At 44.7% G+C, this 15,352-nt stretch overlaps 1 protein-coding gene across 1 annotated transcript; it reads right to left on the bottom strand.

The window, feature by feature from the left end:
• Positions 1-1,667: 1,667 nt before the first annotated feature.
• On the bottom strand, positions 1,668-11,543 carry eif4h (eukaryotic translation initiation factor 4h). The gene is given in 11 exon segments (XM_030744485.1): positions 1,668-1,771; positions 1,774-1,806; positions 3,364-3,510; positions 4,011-4,091; positions 6,002-6,098; positions 6,184-6,248; positions 6,332-6,385; positions 6,388-6,414; positions 6,417-6,492; positions 6,494-6,518; positions 11,479-11,543. Coding segments are annotated over 11 exon segments (774 nt in total).
• Positions 11,544-15,352: the final 3,809 nt, after the last annotated feature.

The following is a 15,352-nucleotide window of genomic DNA, read 5'->3' as shown; positions in this document are numbered from 1 at the left end:
CAGCTTCTGAAGGCATTTAAAGCAGTGAAAATTCTAAATATAAAATATGTCTGATTCCTTCCTTCATGAGCCCCGTTTTTAAACAGTACGATCCTCGAGAACAGATGTGCACAGCTGTTTCTTTCTCAACAAGCCTGTAAAAAATTTGCCGTTACTCAAACAAATGGATACAGCATTGATCAATAAGTAGGAAGAAGTGACGTGAAAGGCAAACAGAAAAAAATTGTTTCTTTCCTATGATTTCCTTGTTTAAAGCCGCTCCAATCTCCATCATTAATTTCTGCTCAGACTGAAAAAACTTCCGCTAAAATGTGGATAAACTTCCCTCAAACTTTCATGCACAGATAATTAAAGCTGGTAGATTGTTTCTCAAAATAATGAAGCTGTTTCCAAAGAGAAAAACTGTTCATTACCTCTTTGTTTCCCTCATAACAAAACACAAAAGTGAAATGGAGCTGATATTTTAGGAGAAAAGTTTCCGTGGAAAAAAACAAAAAAAAAGGGATGAGTGCAGGAGGAAGAGCAAAAAAACCCCCAAACAAAAATGTAAATGTTTGAAGTTGATTTCAGGTGTTGTTTTCAGTGTGGATCAACAGACCAATCAGAGAAGAGTTTCTCTTGTGTGTGTGTGTGTGTGTCCAGTGTGGGTGCCATTGGACAGGTCACTGCCACATTGCTGCCGATCCAACAACACAACCAATCAGAGGAGCCTCTGCAAACTCTGCTGCATTCAGAGTCTGTTTTTCCACAGTCATTAAGTCAAGGTACGTTTTCTAATCTATAATTTCCAAAAAAATGTTGTCCCTTGAATGCACCCCTAATACTTTTTTTAATGGAAAATCCTGCAGACAGTGAATGCAGAACTTGTTTTCTCTGCCTGCAGTGCATCATGGGAACAGCAGTCTAAAGCTTTCTATTAGTTTACTTATTGAGGAAACATTTCCATCAGGTGGATCTGCCGCAGACACCTGAGTGGGCGGAGCTTTTTGAGTCCATCATGATAAACTCCGCCCACCCAGGATGACCAAGCCACCGAAACCAACTGAGGGCAGATCAAAGCATTCAATGAGCGACAGCGAAGAAAAAATAGAGGGGAATTTTTTTGACCAATCAGAGTGAGTAGGCGGGGGCTGCAGCTCAACAACTATAAAATACAAAAAAAATGAAAAAAATAAAATAAACACTAAGACTTTACAGGTTTAACCTCTGAGCTTCTTTCTGTTGGAGTAAATGTGGGTAACCTTTGACCCAGCAGAGGATGGGGTGGGGCTACAGGACGAAGCAGGTATGACATCACAGAAAGCGGAGGGTGGAGGTGAGGGGGCGGGGCAGAGAAACCCAAAGACGGAACATGCATTGACGAGCTGCTCGCTGCGTGTTAACAGGTGTATTACTGATCAGAGTGTCAGAGTGCGATTCGTCTTTATCCCACTAAGAATAAATATTCTGCTCAAACTGAACTCAAACAGGAAGAAGAAGAGGAGGAGGAGGAGGAGGGCAGCGTCCGCTCGCTCACTCGCCGTCTGTCAGGAAGGATCGCTAACTGTGGCGTTTAAATCACCCCGCTGGCTTTTCATGGTTTCAGTTCGCTCTGACCCACCTTCCCTCCCTCTCCCCTCTCCCCCCGCCCCCCTCCTCCTCCCACCGGCCGTGCGGCCTTCAGTCTCTTATGGTTTTTCTCTTGAGATCACCTCCTCTCGCGGCTTCGCTCCGCCGAAGATGGCAGAGTTGGGGTTGGCGACCTGGTTGAGCGGCTCAGAGACGGTCCGAGCTTCAGCTGCAGCCGAGGCCGCTGTGCGCGCTCCTCTGCAACAAAGACACAAAAACAGACGCTCAGTGCACGCAAGAGCTTCCTGTTCCAGAAACACTTCAAATGGTTAAACAGAATTTTACTCCCCCCCCAAAAAGTTTCTGTAATAACCAGGAGATCAGTGCTGTGTGACATGATTTTAAAAACACTATTTTTCTGCTTTTGTAGCGTCTCCGCTCTGCCAGTGTTACACTTTGTAGACGATCCCTGCACTCGTCTCCTGGCGCCGCTTATAACCATTTTCAAAGTGTCCAGCTTGGGTCATTTTACTGGAGATGGTTGTAACTCATCTCAGTTATGCGTTAGTGACTCCAGACGCTCACACCGATGTTTACAACAAAGTCAAAAACAGTCGAGCATCTTTAAAGTCATTGGAGCAGCAGCTCAGAGATCACACACACACACACACTCTGTGCTGCCAGGTTGCACTGACAGATATCAACTGCATGTCGTGCTCACAACATAGTAATTCATGTATTACAGTTATTCAAAATAAAGTGTGAGGGTCACGCAAACTGTGGGAATTTCCCAGGAGAAAGTAAAGCTATTGGCAGGTACGTACAGACTGTCCTGATGTCACGCTGCTCTGTTCTCTGTGTCGTGCACAGCTGTGATCAGAAGCTTCATTCTCTCATCAGGGTAATTTGGGGCTGTTAATGTTCTTTTTCAGGGTGGGATGAGTGAACAGCACACATCCTTAATGACTTTAAAAAACAAGAATTGGTGCACAAGCTTGAATTTAATTTGGATTTTCTCTAATCCACACAGGGTCAAAGTATGCGTACAGGGCTCAGAAACATGTATACACCCCCACTTATATTTGGTTAGAAGTTGCACCTCGATCAGACTCTTTTGTAGCCATCAATAAGCTTCAGGCATAATTGTGGTTGGATATTTAAATGCTCCTCTTGGCAGAGTTCATTTAAATTGGTTGCTTTCCTGGCAAAGATCCAACTTTTTAAAAAAAAAACCATTAAAGATGTTTGCTGCACAATCATTCCACCCTGGAAAAGCCCCAAATTACCCTGACATTCACACCTATGACGAGTGGATGGAAACTTCTGACCACAGCTGTCTGTTGTCCAACAGTTGACAAAGCTGTGTATGTACTGTAGCCCTGAGCATCAGTGCAATCACAACAACACGAGATGAAGATATCACTGAACAACTAGCGGCTAACCAGAAAGACCAGATTCTGCTGTGTGAGACTGATGAACTCTCCTCCTTCCTTTCTCTCCCTGGTTTAGTGTGAGAGGCGGGTCCTAAGATGCACACACCTGTGAGCACCTGGTTAATTGTTTTAAAAGGGTGTGACACACATTTGGTTAGTTTCTTGTGGTTTCTTTCTGCAGACACACACACACACACACCACAGCAATGCTAAAGCTCCTCAGTTTTTAACAAACTTAATTTGTCCCTAATTGGGAGCTTGTGTTGTGTCCACAGGAAGAGCCACAAAAGTGGCTGAAGGTCTCATCTGTTAAGGTCACGTTAGAGTTCAAAGACTGGAGATAAAATGTTTCCATTCATAAAAAAACAAGACGTTCTTCCACCTTCAGACGGTTCCCTGAAGTCTGTCGTTCCTCCTCGGGGAGGTCCGTCTCTGTAGCGACCCATCCCTCCGCTCCCACCCCTTCTTTCACCAGGGCGACTGCCACCGCCTCGACTCCGCCCTCCCATGTAGTCATCATCTCTAAAACCTGCAGGGAGACAGGTGAGCGGACGAGACACACACACGCAGACAGGTGAGTCTTCAGACAAACTGCCTCAGGCATCCTGAAAGAGTCCCAGACCTGGAAATGAGTATGAGTATGAGATGGTCGTGGTGAAGGGCATGATGGGGGAAAAACAGGGTGTGGTCCAGCAGCTTCAGGAGGCGGAGCCAGACACTAGAGTTACCACTTCCTGTTTGGTGTGTTTGATTAGTTTATTGTTAGTCTCTCCGCTACAGTCTGAATTACTGATCAATCATGTCTCACAATCATAATATTTCTCAGATTATCTCACATGATAAACATCAGTGCAGGTCCACAAAGTTCATCCAAATTTAATTTTGTTTAGTTTTATTGGTTTAAATAAAGTTTGGTGGGCAGGGACATTTTCCTGCCATGTTATTGGCTGCAGCCCACCCGGCAGTGCTCTGATTGGCTGCTGGAATGGGCTGCTGTCCAACCTGAGCTGCTGAACTCTCTAACCGCACCTCCTCCGGGCTGGTCGTAGAAGTCCTCACGGGAGTCACGTCCTCCTCCTCCTCTGGGAGCTCCTCGAGAGCCTCCTCGTCCTGCAGAGGACATGGGGCAGTTTAACACTGAGAGGAGAGGGGGGGGGGGGGGGGGGGAGGGAGAGAGAGGAGAAAAGAGGCGAGGAGAGCGAGGAAGAGGACTAAAAAGGAAAGAAACCAAGAGGAGGCAGCACCTCCTTCTGGCAGGAGCAAGAAAAAACAACACTAGAGAGGCGGAGCTTGTTAGTGGTCCATCAGCCAATCGGGGTTAGAGAGGAGCAGCAGCAGCAGTGTTTTGAACACTAAAGTAACTAAAGGTCATCAGGAGGAGCCGTCGGGTGGAACTCCACCTACCTGCAGGTGTCTATGAACAGCGGGGAGGTGAAAGGGGGGCGGTGTTCAGCGGAGGTGAGAGTGAAAGATGAAGCATGAAAGATGAAAAGTCCTCCTCCTCCTCAGAGTCAAAGGGCAACAAACATGTTTTCTCTGCATTTCCCTGAAGGCTGAATTTCAATGTCTGAATCACCTCTTCCAACGGTAACGGCAGCAGGTGTTCGGAGTGTCGGTAAAGCCCGGCAGAAGTGTCGGCGTGCAGCAAAAGCTGCCGTAAAGCGGCTCGTGGTGCTGTGACGTCACTGACACTCAAAGGTATTTTACTACAACAGAAACCTGCGACACACCTAAAAGCCCTTCAATCCAAACCACAGTGGGCGTTTAGCTTTGTCCTCCAGGTCCACAGAGCCCCACGAGCTCGAGAGCGTAAAACGCCTGCATGGACCGGCTGACCCGCACGATGTTCACATAAGCACCAAACAGAGCTGCAGCATTCAGACACGACTCTCACTCGGCCTCATTAAAAGCTGACAGACATTTCACTTTTTTCATTTCTGCTGTGTTCCTGTAACATCTCAGCGTTAGTGAGGAGCAGGTGAGTGGGCCTCGGCTCTGAACGCTCAGCGTGATGAGCCAAAGTTTTGGCACCGCGCTCACAGCTTTGAGCCGATTACACTCTCACCCTCCCTTTACTAACACACACTGCCAGAAGCAGCTAAAACAGCCACAACAGGTTTAAGAGTGTTCATCATGTTTGTGCGATTCATTTAAATCTCCTCCTCCTGTTTTCCCAGACTGTCCTCGTTTGCATGACCTGTGCCAAAGTGCAAGGTAAGAAGACACTGTGGTGAAGTAAGATGCGTGTTTTGTAGTCCATCTTCTGCACATTGTAGTTTCAACACAGTGGACATCCAGCGTCACGCCGTTAAGGAGACGAGTGTGAGGTCGCTGGGATTCTCCTCTTTTTTCCAAAGTCCTTCTTATTATTCCTGCCCACTTTTCCTTCTCAATAAAGGAAAAGTGGTTAAGAAAAGGAGACAGGAGACGTGCTTTAAGTAGTAAGGAGATCACAGCACCACGAGTCACTTTACGTCATCCTCCATTTTGGTTTGGGGCATGAAGCGAGCAGCAGCTTCACCTTCCACAGTGAGCTGCTTCTTCTACACCGATGGAAGTCTCTGCTGGGCTTTAACTTCACTCCGAACATCTGCTGCAGTTATCGTTTGGAAACGGGCGCCATCGTGTCCTGCATCCTTAACTGACCAATCAGCACGCATTAGCAGAATATTATTGTTTTATGGACAAATCGGCTTCACTGTGAGAAAATGTTAAAGGACATGAGAGCTGTGTGATTTAGGTTTCAGACGTGTTCTGGAAACAAAAATGTGGAGTTTTTGGAAATAATTATTTTAGCCATTTATTCACTCCTACTGACCGAGGAGTATCTCAGAGACGTCCGGATCTCGACTATAAATCTGCCGCAGTGACGTTTTTAAGCAAAAACATCGTGTGGTCTGAGCCTGTTGCTGGACGCAGGAGAAAACACCTTTTACGCACAAACGGTTTTGCTTTTGTCCGACATTCATTCCCAGCACTGCGCTCTGAAGCCGGCGCTCCGACCACTTCTCTGATCGTACCTCTGCTGTCGTCTTTCCTGAAGCCGAAGCCGCCGCCTCCTCGCTCTTGCCTTCGTCCCTCTGCGATGTCCACCCTCAGTGACCTTTCACCTAATAACTGCAGGTCAGAGGTCATGTTAGATACGGAGAACTGGAGCGCAGCAGAAGCAGAAAATGGTGGGTTCATTAAATCAGATACTCACAGCGCCGTCGTACGTCAAAGCTTCTTTTAGAGATTCCAAATCTTCAAATTCAACATAACAAAAACCTGAAAGAGACACAAACAGTCAGACGGGAAGTTTCATCCGAGGTAAAACCCCTTCATCCAAAACAACCAGCCCCTCCCCTGACCTTTGAACTTGTCTGTCTCTTTGTCTCTGACCAATCGGACGCTGCGGATGTTAGCTCGTTGAAGATGATGTCGATGTCTCCCTCACCGTGTTGAACGGCAGGTTTCCCACGTACGCTGTGAAACGGAGGCTCTGTCGCAGCTCCTTCTGCTTCCTGGGGGCCTCCGGGACCGCTGCCGCCACGGGGCCTGGTGGGAGGGAAAAGAGGGTGGCGGGGCATACACGGATCATTAGATGGTGACATAACCAAAGGGGAGTGTGTGATCTGGAGTACAGACTGAAGGCAGGTTTAAGGTGGCAACTTTTTGGGGTTTATTCAGTCAAAAAAGCCCAAATTTTTCTGCTGATCCACAAACCTGTTTTTAATCCAAACTTCAAGCAAATGGAGAAACTTAGCAACACTAGGTGAAAGCAAAAGACAAAAACAACTGTAGTATAAAAATATATTAAATGGAGAAAAGTGCCCAAACCTGAGGGAAGTTTCAGAGCTCAAAGCCTAAACCAGACTCAACCCTGAAAATTTGGTTTTCTCCTCATTTCTGTGACGGTGAAAAATCAAACTGAAGATTCTGATGAATAAAAACCTTCGAACTCCGTTTAACGTTCCGGCTGATAAGTATTAATTCGGCCATACAGCACTCCTGCAGCTTCCCCCACCCGCTAGAAAGGTAAAATGGGGGCGGCTCCAATTTTCATTGTGTCCCAAACCAGTAACCACTCTCCACACAATGAGCTAACTGGTCTTCCAACTGGGAAGATCACAACACAGGCTGTCCTGGGATGGAGTCTCAACAGAAAATGGTGGCGACACCACCCAAGGTAACAGAAATGACCACAGACCTAAGAAATGTGAAAGGCCACGGGAAAACAGCCTCGGCCCTGCGAACGCGTTCCTGATGAGTTCATGGGCTCAGTCGCTCACTGCAGGTCTATTTTGTAACCAAAGCTCACAGTTCGGTTCATATCACGGTGCAGAAGCCACAGTTTGGTTCATCTGCATAAATGAATTGTTATTTCTGGATCAAATGACTAAAACAAACACGTTAATTAGAATTTCTTTGTTCCCCAAAAAATAACCTTCAATGAACACAAAAGCCACATTTACTAGAACACAAATGAAAATTGAGTAAAAAAAAAAAAAACTGATGATGAATTAATCGTACCTATCACCTCATGCTCATTTATTCCAATACTGCTGCAGTGATTGATCTTCACAGATCAGACCTGCGACCCTCCGTTACAGACAGCTGACAGGAGCCGGTGGTTGCGCAGAAAGTGATGTCTGATGTTTGTGTGTTTTTATTAAGTGTAATGGTCTTTGCTTATACTGGTAAACTGACTGCAGTCAACAGGATTTATGAAGGGCTTCTATATAAATTGAAGAAATGACCTGTTTAGTGAGTATCCTTATTACTCTGCTCATTGTATCTATATTATAATCAATCCAGACCTTTTTGGCCACATCTTTATGGAGCTGTGATGTTATATTTGTTCGCCTGCTCTCTCTTCAAAAAGACATTGTTATTGACAGTGACACTTTTTACCCTGATAAAGAAGATATAAAAGTCCTCTGAAAACACTGATTGCAGTTTCTACTCTTGATGACTTGATATAATTAATGAGAGATTTGTTTGGCACGTTTCACAGATTATAGACCCAAAAAAGTCATTTACAACACTTTAAATACCAGAAATCTCTTTTTGGCACAACAACCAGCTAATCACCAGCAGCTCACATTATGCCAGCTAACATTAGGCTGAATGTCCCTTCCCCCCATAAACAGTTTGACTACATTCTGACATCATGTGAGAGTTTGAACCAATCAGCTGATATTATCAGATAATATTCAGTCTGGACATTTAAAAACAACTAACTAGACAAAGCTAATGTTGGGAAGTCCATCAGAACAATCTGGAATCTCATGAAAACCGTTTCCTCCTTCATTCTGTGGATCCAAACGGACAAATAATCAGACTTTATGATGCTTCAACGGTCGGGAGGTGGCGATTACGATGCCGGTAAATCCGTTTACTGCGGCTCTAACCGGGTTAGAAATCTGACGCTCGCTCCCGTTTGTTCATTTTTCTTCTGGATACAAACCAGGTAGAAACAGCTTTTGGGGTCAGAAGTCATGTGTGACCTCTGACCTCTTCCCAAAATGTTTGAATCTTTGTGCCAAACTCAATGAAACAGCCTCTGCCTCCATTATGGTGTGTTTAAGTGAAAGGCAGCAAACATGACAGCTTCATATTTCAGGAAATGCTTTAGCATCAAAATACACTTAAAGTATTCATTGAATATTTTTTTCAGCTGGAGCTAATTTTTATTATTTTATACACAGCTGAGCAGAATAATGTCCAATACTTCAGCACAGGGAGGTACAGTGCCACCTTAATTTCAGTCAGCAGAGACTTATTAACTACAAATTGATTCAAAAGGCAGCAGTCAGGATCAAAAGCTTTGAGTTTCATTCAATATTCAGAGGTTTCCTCCATGTTTGTATTTTGTAGTGAAGAACAATCGTAAGAACTCCATAAGTTTGAAAGACCTTTATTGGTAAATAAATCACAGTTATGTAAAGAGTTCAGAGCTGATCCCAGTCTGTGGATCTGAGGAGTTTCCCAGGATGATCGCAGTTATCTTTGTGCTGTGTGACATGGTGCTCCATCATGTAGATGGTCACCAAGTAGCTCCTGATCACTGAGGATGTGTTCAGTTTGGTCAGCGCCTACAAAGAGAATCCCACAAACTGGATCAACCTGGAGCGCTGATAAGGCAGGAAAACACCTGAGGGGGGCGTGGCGCTGATTCACAGCAGCAGGTCAGCAGCCGGCTCGCCTCAGGCTAACCGAGCTGCCTCATCAGTGACTGGCTGCTGCAGTGATGATGCAGATGTGCTGCTAAAATCAAGTTTCATATATGCTGCCAAAGGGAAACCAGCAGGACTGTTTGAAGCCGTTTAGTGAGTTCAAACTGAGATGTCTCAGACTGCCCCCCCCCCCCGGAGAATGAACAGCACTTTTCACTTCTGAGTGCTCAAATCACTTTAAACTACACAGCCACCACAAAAAGCCCAAAAATAAGCAATGACCCAATGACCTGGGGTCAAGGGTCATTTATATCACCTCACTGAGGAGCTGTTTTCCCTCACAGAAAATCCTGTGAACTGTTTAAAGCCACTCTCATACATGCCGTTTTAAAGCACAGCTGGATGAAGAGGACTCTAAAATGAAAGCTGTGCGTATGCTGATGAACTGATGAAGCTCTAAATCTACTCAGACTTTGCTTCAGGCTGACGGCAGCAACCTCTCTGTCACACACACCTGAGCCAACAACCTCTAACTCCACTACATTTATTTTAAAACTTTAGTTACTAATTATTTTTCCATGATTAAAAAAAAAGGTTTAATATCAAATTCAAATCTAATAAGGAATACTCTGTTCTTATAGATTAAAAACATCTTTAAGGGCCAGTAAAAGTCTGATCTACTGATCTGGAGACAGTGTTGAAGCCACGTGTGCAATGGATTCAGCAGATAATCAAAAACAGGAAGACTTTTATTCTCTTCTCTGCCTCCTCGTAACTCACCATCTCAGTTTGGAGCTTTGCTCAGAGAAAGTTAGAGCTTTAATATCATCACCTGCAGCTCTGAAGAATTCAAATCAGTTGCCTTAAAACCCTGAAGCAGTGAATTGTTCATCCACAGACTGCCCTGACTCAACTAGTTCAGAGGCATGAGGAGGTCTTCCTACATTAGAGCAGAGTGCTTCAGTGTGACTGCAAAGAATTTAATCACCCCCCCCCCCCAAAAAAAAAACAACAAAAAACTGACTGCTTATAAGAAACCCTGCAGACAGTTACAGTCGTCTAATAACAGTCAGTGTAATGCTGCACTAGTGCCGAACCAGCCAGAATCTGCAGAAATAGAGAAGCCCAACCAGGACAAACATCTGGAGCTCTGGCTCCCTACTTGCAGGACTACAGCGCCCCCTGCTGTTTCACACCACAGACAGGCTTTCCTCTGAAGGGATGCTCACATGAACGTGTCAGAGAGGCCCACTTTACCTTCACCCAACCACCCGGCAGACTTTAATACAGGTCAGTTTAGTTTTTGTTGGATGTATTTATCTTTGCACAGCTCAATCAGCCCCCCCTGCAAAAAAAGAAAAAAAAAGAAAAAGTGCACAAATCCCTCCCCTCCAATGGATGCATTTTATGGGGGGATTCCCTTCACTCTTCAAACATGGATTTCAGGCCCTCTGTTCAAACAAAATGTTTACTCCTCCCATCGGATCCATCTCCTGGCAGGCAGGTGGATGAGAGGTGCTACCTGCAGCTCTGTATCAAGACCTCATCTTTTGATTCCAGCCTGGTTCGCTGCAGCTGAAGAAACTGCGTTAAAAACGAACTGAATCTCTGTACCTATGAGCTGCGCTCAGACAGCATCAGTTTAAATCCAGCCAGCAGTTGAGGCTAAACACCAATTATACCTTTTCACAGTAAGTCTGGTTATGCGCATATCAAAGCTTTGTGTGCTGCAGACGTCCTGAACCCCCCTCCCCACCAGGAAAAATAAATCACAGTTTTTAATCATTGATCAGCCATCAGATAACATCCGCACTGAAGCGGAGCGGAAAACAGCAGCTAACCTGCCGGTAACCACAGCGACCGCTCTCCCAACCTCAGGCTCTGCCTGCTACGTGGATGAATGTGCAGGGACACATGATGCAGCCATGCGGGCAGCCTGCAGCTGCGGGTCCGCCACCCTCTCCACCTGCTGTGGGCACGAAGCCCACTGCTCACCAACGCCGGCCCGTAGCCGCACGCACTATCCGAGTATCTGAACTACTGAGCTGCGGGGCGCGCCGCACCAACCCCGGAGAGCCCGTTTTCACTGTCCACACGCAGCTAGCCGCTTGCTAACAGCTAGCATGTTAGCTCCGAGACCGCGTGTTTCCCGGCCGTTCTCCTCAGGATACCCTCACGCGTGCTCTGCCCATTCAGTAAGCGCTGAGCATGTCACGCTCCGGGGCCTACACAGCCTGCTCCCCGGACTCGGGTGCACAGCAGCGGGAACACGGTGACGGTCCGATCGGGGTTTGCGATTGTGGGGCACGGCAAAGCTGCCGTGTGCGGCGGAAACTCACCCTCTGCCGCCGCCGAAGCTGCCGTAGGCCCGGTCCCGCTCTTCAAAGTTGTCGTAGTCCGCCATTACTGCTGCTGTGTGTTGAAGAGGGAGGTCCTACACGTCACACGCACAGAGAGTTTAGCTGCCTCGCAGAGCGCCTGGCCGGGAACCGCCACACACTGACAACATTTTTAACTAAGGATGATGTTCAGAATGCCTATGAAATTAGATATGTATGATCTAAGTAACGAAACACAGCATGAAGGTGGAAAACAGAAGAAGAACAAATAAACTAGACTGAATGGTTAAAACAAATGAATATATAAATAGAATCCATTGTTTAAAATGTCATAATCCAATGGCCATTGATGGCGGCAGCACTGTCTCAGTTTGAGTCATTCGTCCACAGCTCACCACGTTTGTGTACCAAATGTGAGTCATGCAGTATAGACGTGAACCCAGATGTCCTCCTCTCTGAGAAACATCGATAAATACACCGAGCCTCATGCTTTAACTCACACGTGGATTCAAATCTAATAATGAACGCTTTGCTCGTATAGATTAAAGCCGTCTTTTATGGGCCAGTAAAAATCTGATCTACTGACTTGAGACAGTGTTGAAGCCACATGTGCGTGTGAGTCAGTGCTCTGAAAAAACAAACAAAAAAGACAATCATCTGCAGACCACGGCTTTAAAACTGCTGTTTTTGTCCTCAGTCTTCAGTGAAGCAGATAAACCCCTTTACATGGTGCCCAAGGATTTGTGACAGCTTTCCACATCAGCTGTTCAAAGGAACAGTAACACTCACTTAACAAGATATGTTTAGATTTTACTTTCCATTCAATGCAGTTTTATTTATATAGCACCAAATCACAACAAACAGTTCCCTCAAATTGCGTTATATTATAAGGTAAAGACCCTACAATCATACAGAGAAACCAAAAGTCAGATCGACCCCCTGTGAGCAGCACTTGGTGACAGTGGGAAGGAAAAACTCCTTTTAACAGGAAGAAACCTCCAGCAGAACCAGGCACAGGGAGGGGGGTCCATCTGCCGAGGGGGGGAGAGACAACCGGACAAAAGACACACTGTGGAAGAGAACAGAGATTAGATATACTAATGATTGAATGCAGAGTGGGGTATAAACAGAGTAAAAAGAGGTGAATGAAGAAGAAACACTCAGTGCATCATGGGACCCCCAGCAGCCTAGGCCTATAGCAGGATAACTAAGGGAGGGTTCAGGGTCACCTGATCCAGCCCTAACTATAAGCGTGATCATAAAGGAAAGTTTTAAGCCTAAGCTTAAAATAGAGAGGGTGTCTGTCTCCTGAATCAAGCTGGGAGCTGGTTCCACAGAAAGAGGGGCCTGAAAGCTGAAGGCTCTGCCTCCCATTTCTACTCTTAAGTATCCTAGGAACCACAAGGTAAGCCAGCAGTCTGAGAGCAAAGAGCTCTGTTGGGGTGATATGGTACTATGAGGTCTTTGAGATAAGATCAGGCCTGATTATTCAAGACCTTGTATGTGAGGGAGAAGGATTTTAAAATTCTATTCTAGATTTAACAGGGAGCCAATGAAGAGAAGCCAACATGGGAGAAATCTGCTCTCTCTTTCTAGTCCCTGTCAGTACTCTAGCTGCAGCATTTGGATCAGCTGAAGGCTTTTCAGGGAGCTTTTAGGACAGCCTGATAATAATGAATTACAATAGTCCAGCCTAGAAGTAAGAAATGCATGGATTAGCTTTTCAGCAATCACTCTGAGGTGCCGTTTACACGAAGCCGTTTTTCACTGGAAACGGTGTCGGTTTGATGCGTTTCAGCCTTTCGTTTACACGATGGCGTTTCAGAAACGATCCGCCTTTACACGAGGACATGTGAAACGATGAAAACGATGTAGTTCCCATGCCAGGCCACAAGTTGGCGTTGGTTTTCTCTTTGCAGTTTGTTTACGCAAGACGCGCATGCGTGGAGTGACACAGTAGGTAGTGCGGCAAATTGTTGCATTACTTACAAAACGGCCAATGTGAGAGGTTTGTGTGGACAGATGATAGGTTGGATCGCTGCTGCACACAACGCTGAATTAACAAACGGTAAAAAACACAGGAAAAGCATAAGAAAAACTCGTGAATCCGCGAGTACTGTTTATCAGTTTGCGCGTGCGCGAAAACTGGCCGTCGCAACCATAGTGCGCATGTGCGAGTCGAGCGTTTTCAAATCAACCCCGGTTTCAAGTGTTTACACGAAAACGCAAGCCGGTGCGTTTCTGAAACGCTCCACTCTGGACCCCCGTTTCTGAAACACCATCGTTTCCTTCACTCTGTTGTCGTGTAAACAGAAGGCGAAACGCATCAAAACGACACCGTTGTCGTGTAAACGCAAGGCCGAAACGCATCAAAACGACACCGTTCAAAATGAAAACGGTCTCGTGTAAACGGCACCTGAGACAGGATGTTTCTAATTTAGAAATATTGCACAAATGTAAAAAAGCAGCCCTACATATTTATTTTGACAGGAAAACAGTTTTTTTTTTTTTTTTTAATGAAGGAAGACACCTGAAACACTTTAATTAAAAAAAGTAAGACATTTAATATATTAAAGAATCAGAAAAAATACACACATGGCCATGTGGGGACTCAGAGTAAGAGTGTACTATCTCTCTCTCTGAGCCCGTGTTTCTGTCTAACCATAACATTTTTATACTGTCAGCCTCCTCTTATCTATACATAAACAATCTCTGGGCGCTACGAGTTTGACCTTCGTCACTCAGTCTTGTTTAAGCTGGTTTTCATGACTCAGATTCCTCTCAGTCATAAAGCACATCATCTTCCTAATGTTTTAACTTAATCAATACAAACAAATCTTGTCAGATTAATGACAGAACACTGTGACGTTGGTGATGTTTAATTCTGCGTCCTTGTGACCGGTCCTCAAGATAAGATGCACTGAAACAGAGAAGATAGTCTAGAACTTTCTGATCACTTGCTCTCTGTCTAATGTATTATTTAATTGTTATTATTTGGCTGATCCACTGTTTATTAATTAATTTACTGGAGTTTACCTTTAAACATTTGGTCCATTTGTTTTTTATTCATTGAGTAAAAATAATCCCTACTCCCTTCTTTTCACACCATTCATTGTGTGAAAATTTAACACCCCTATGGTTATTAACCTAAAAACAACATGAAACAAACGACATGACATTATAATATATTTAAAGCACAATAAGTCATTACAAGCAGAGTTGCTCTCAAATGATATGTCTGTAAGCCACTGAGTTCTGTATCAATGTTTATACTAAACAAGGACACACACCACACCACACACACCACACACACACACACACACACACACACACACACCACACACACACACACACACACACACACACACATTTGTTAGAAACAGACAGCAGCTCTCTTTTTCAGTAAAGAATGGAGAAGCATATGAAAAGCATAATAATTATTAGCACTCTTATTTCCTAAAATCAGCCTCCTTTTCTATAAAGTAAGACCAAACAAACAAGTGGACTAAAGCACGAGACACAAGATCATAAAACATAACCTCAGAATATCTGTTAAAGCACTTCACATAAAACAAATATTTATTACCACACTTTCATCAATTAGTATTTATTTGCTCAATAATTGATCCTGTTGTTATAGGTTTAACCCTTTTCTTTTTTTCTTTTCCAGGACTTAATCATCTAGTAAAGTGGAAAAGTTAGAATTTGTCCATCTGATTTCCCAAAACATTTTCCCATCATTAAAGATACAGGATTATTTATTTATTTGAGTTCTCTTCTAATTTTGACAATGCTCTGGAGAATTGAACTGCTACAGTTAAATATCATTTAGACTGAGTAAACCACACAAGTATCATCTGTTATTTTATTCTGC

Source organism: Archocentrus centrarchus, chromosome 13, assembly GCF_007364275.1.
Source record: "Archocentrus centrarchus isolate MPI-CPG fArcCen1 chromosome 13, fArcCen1, whole genome shotgun sequence".
Classification (NCBI taxonomy): domain Eukaryota; kingdom Metazoa; phylum Chordata; class Actinopteri; order Cichliformes; family Cichlidae; genus Archocentrus; species Archocentrus centrarchus.
The sequence above is the reverse complement of the archived record's forward strand: the minus strand, read 5'-3'. Positions and strand labels throughout refer to the sequence as shown.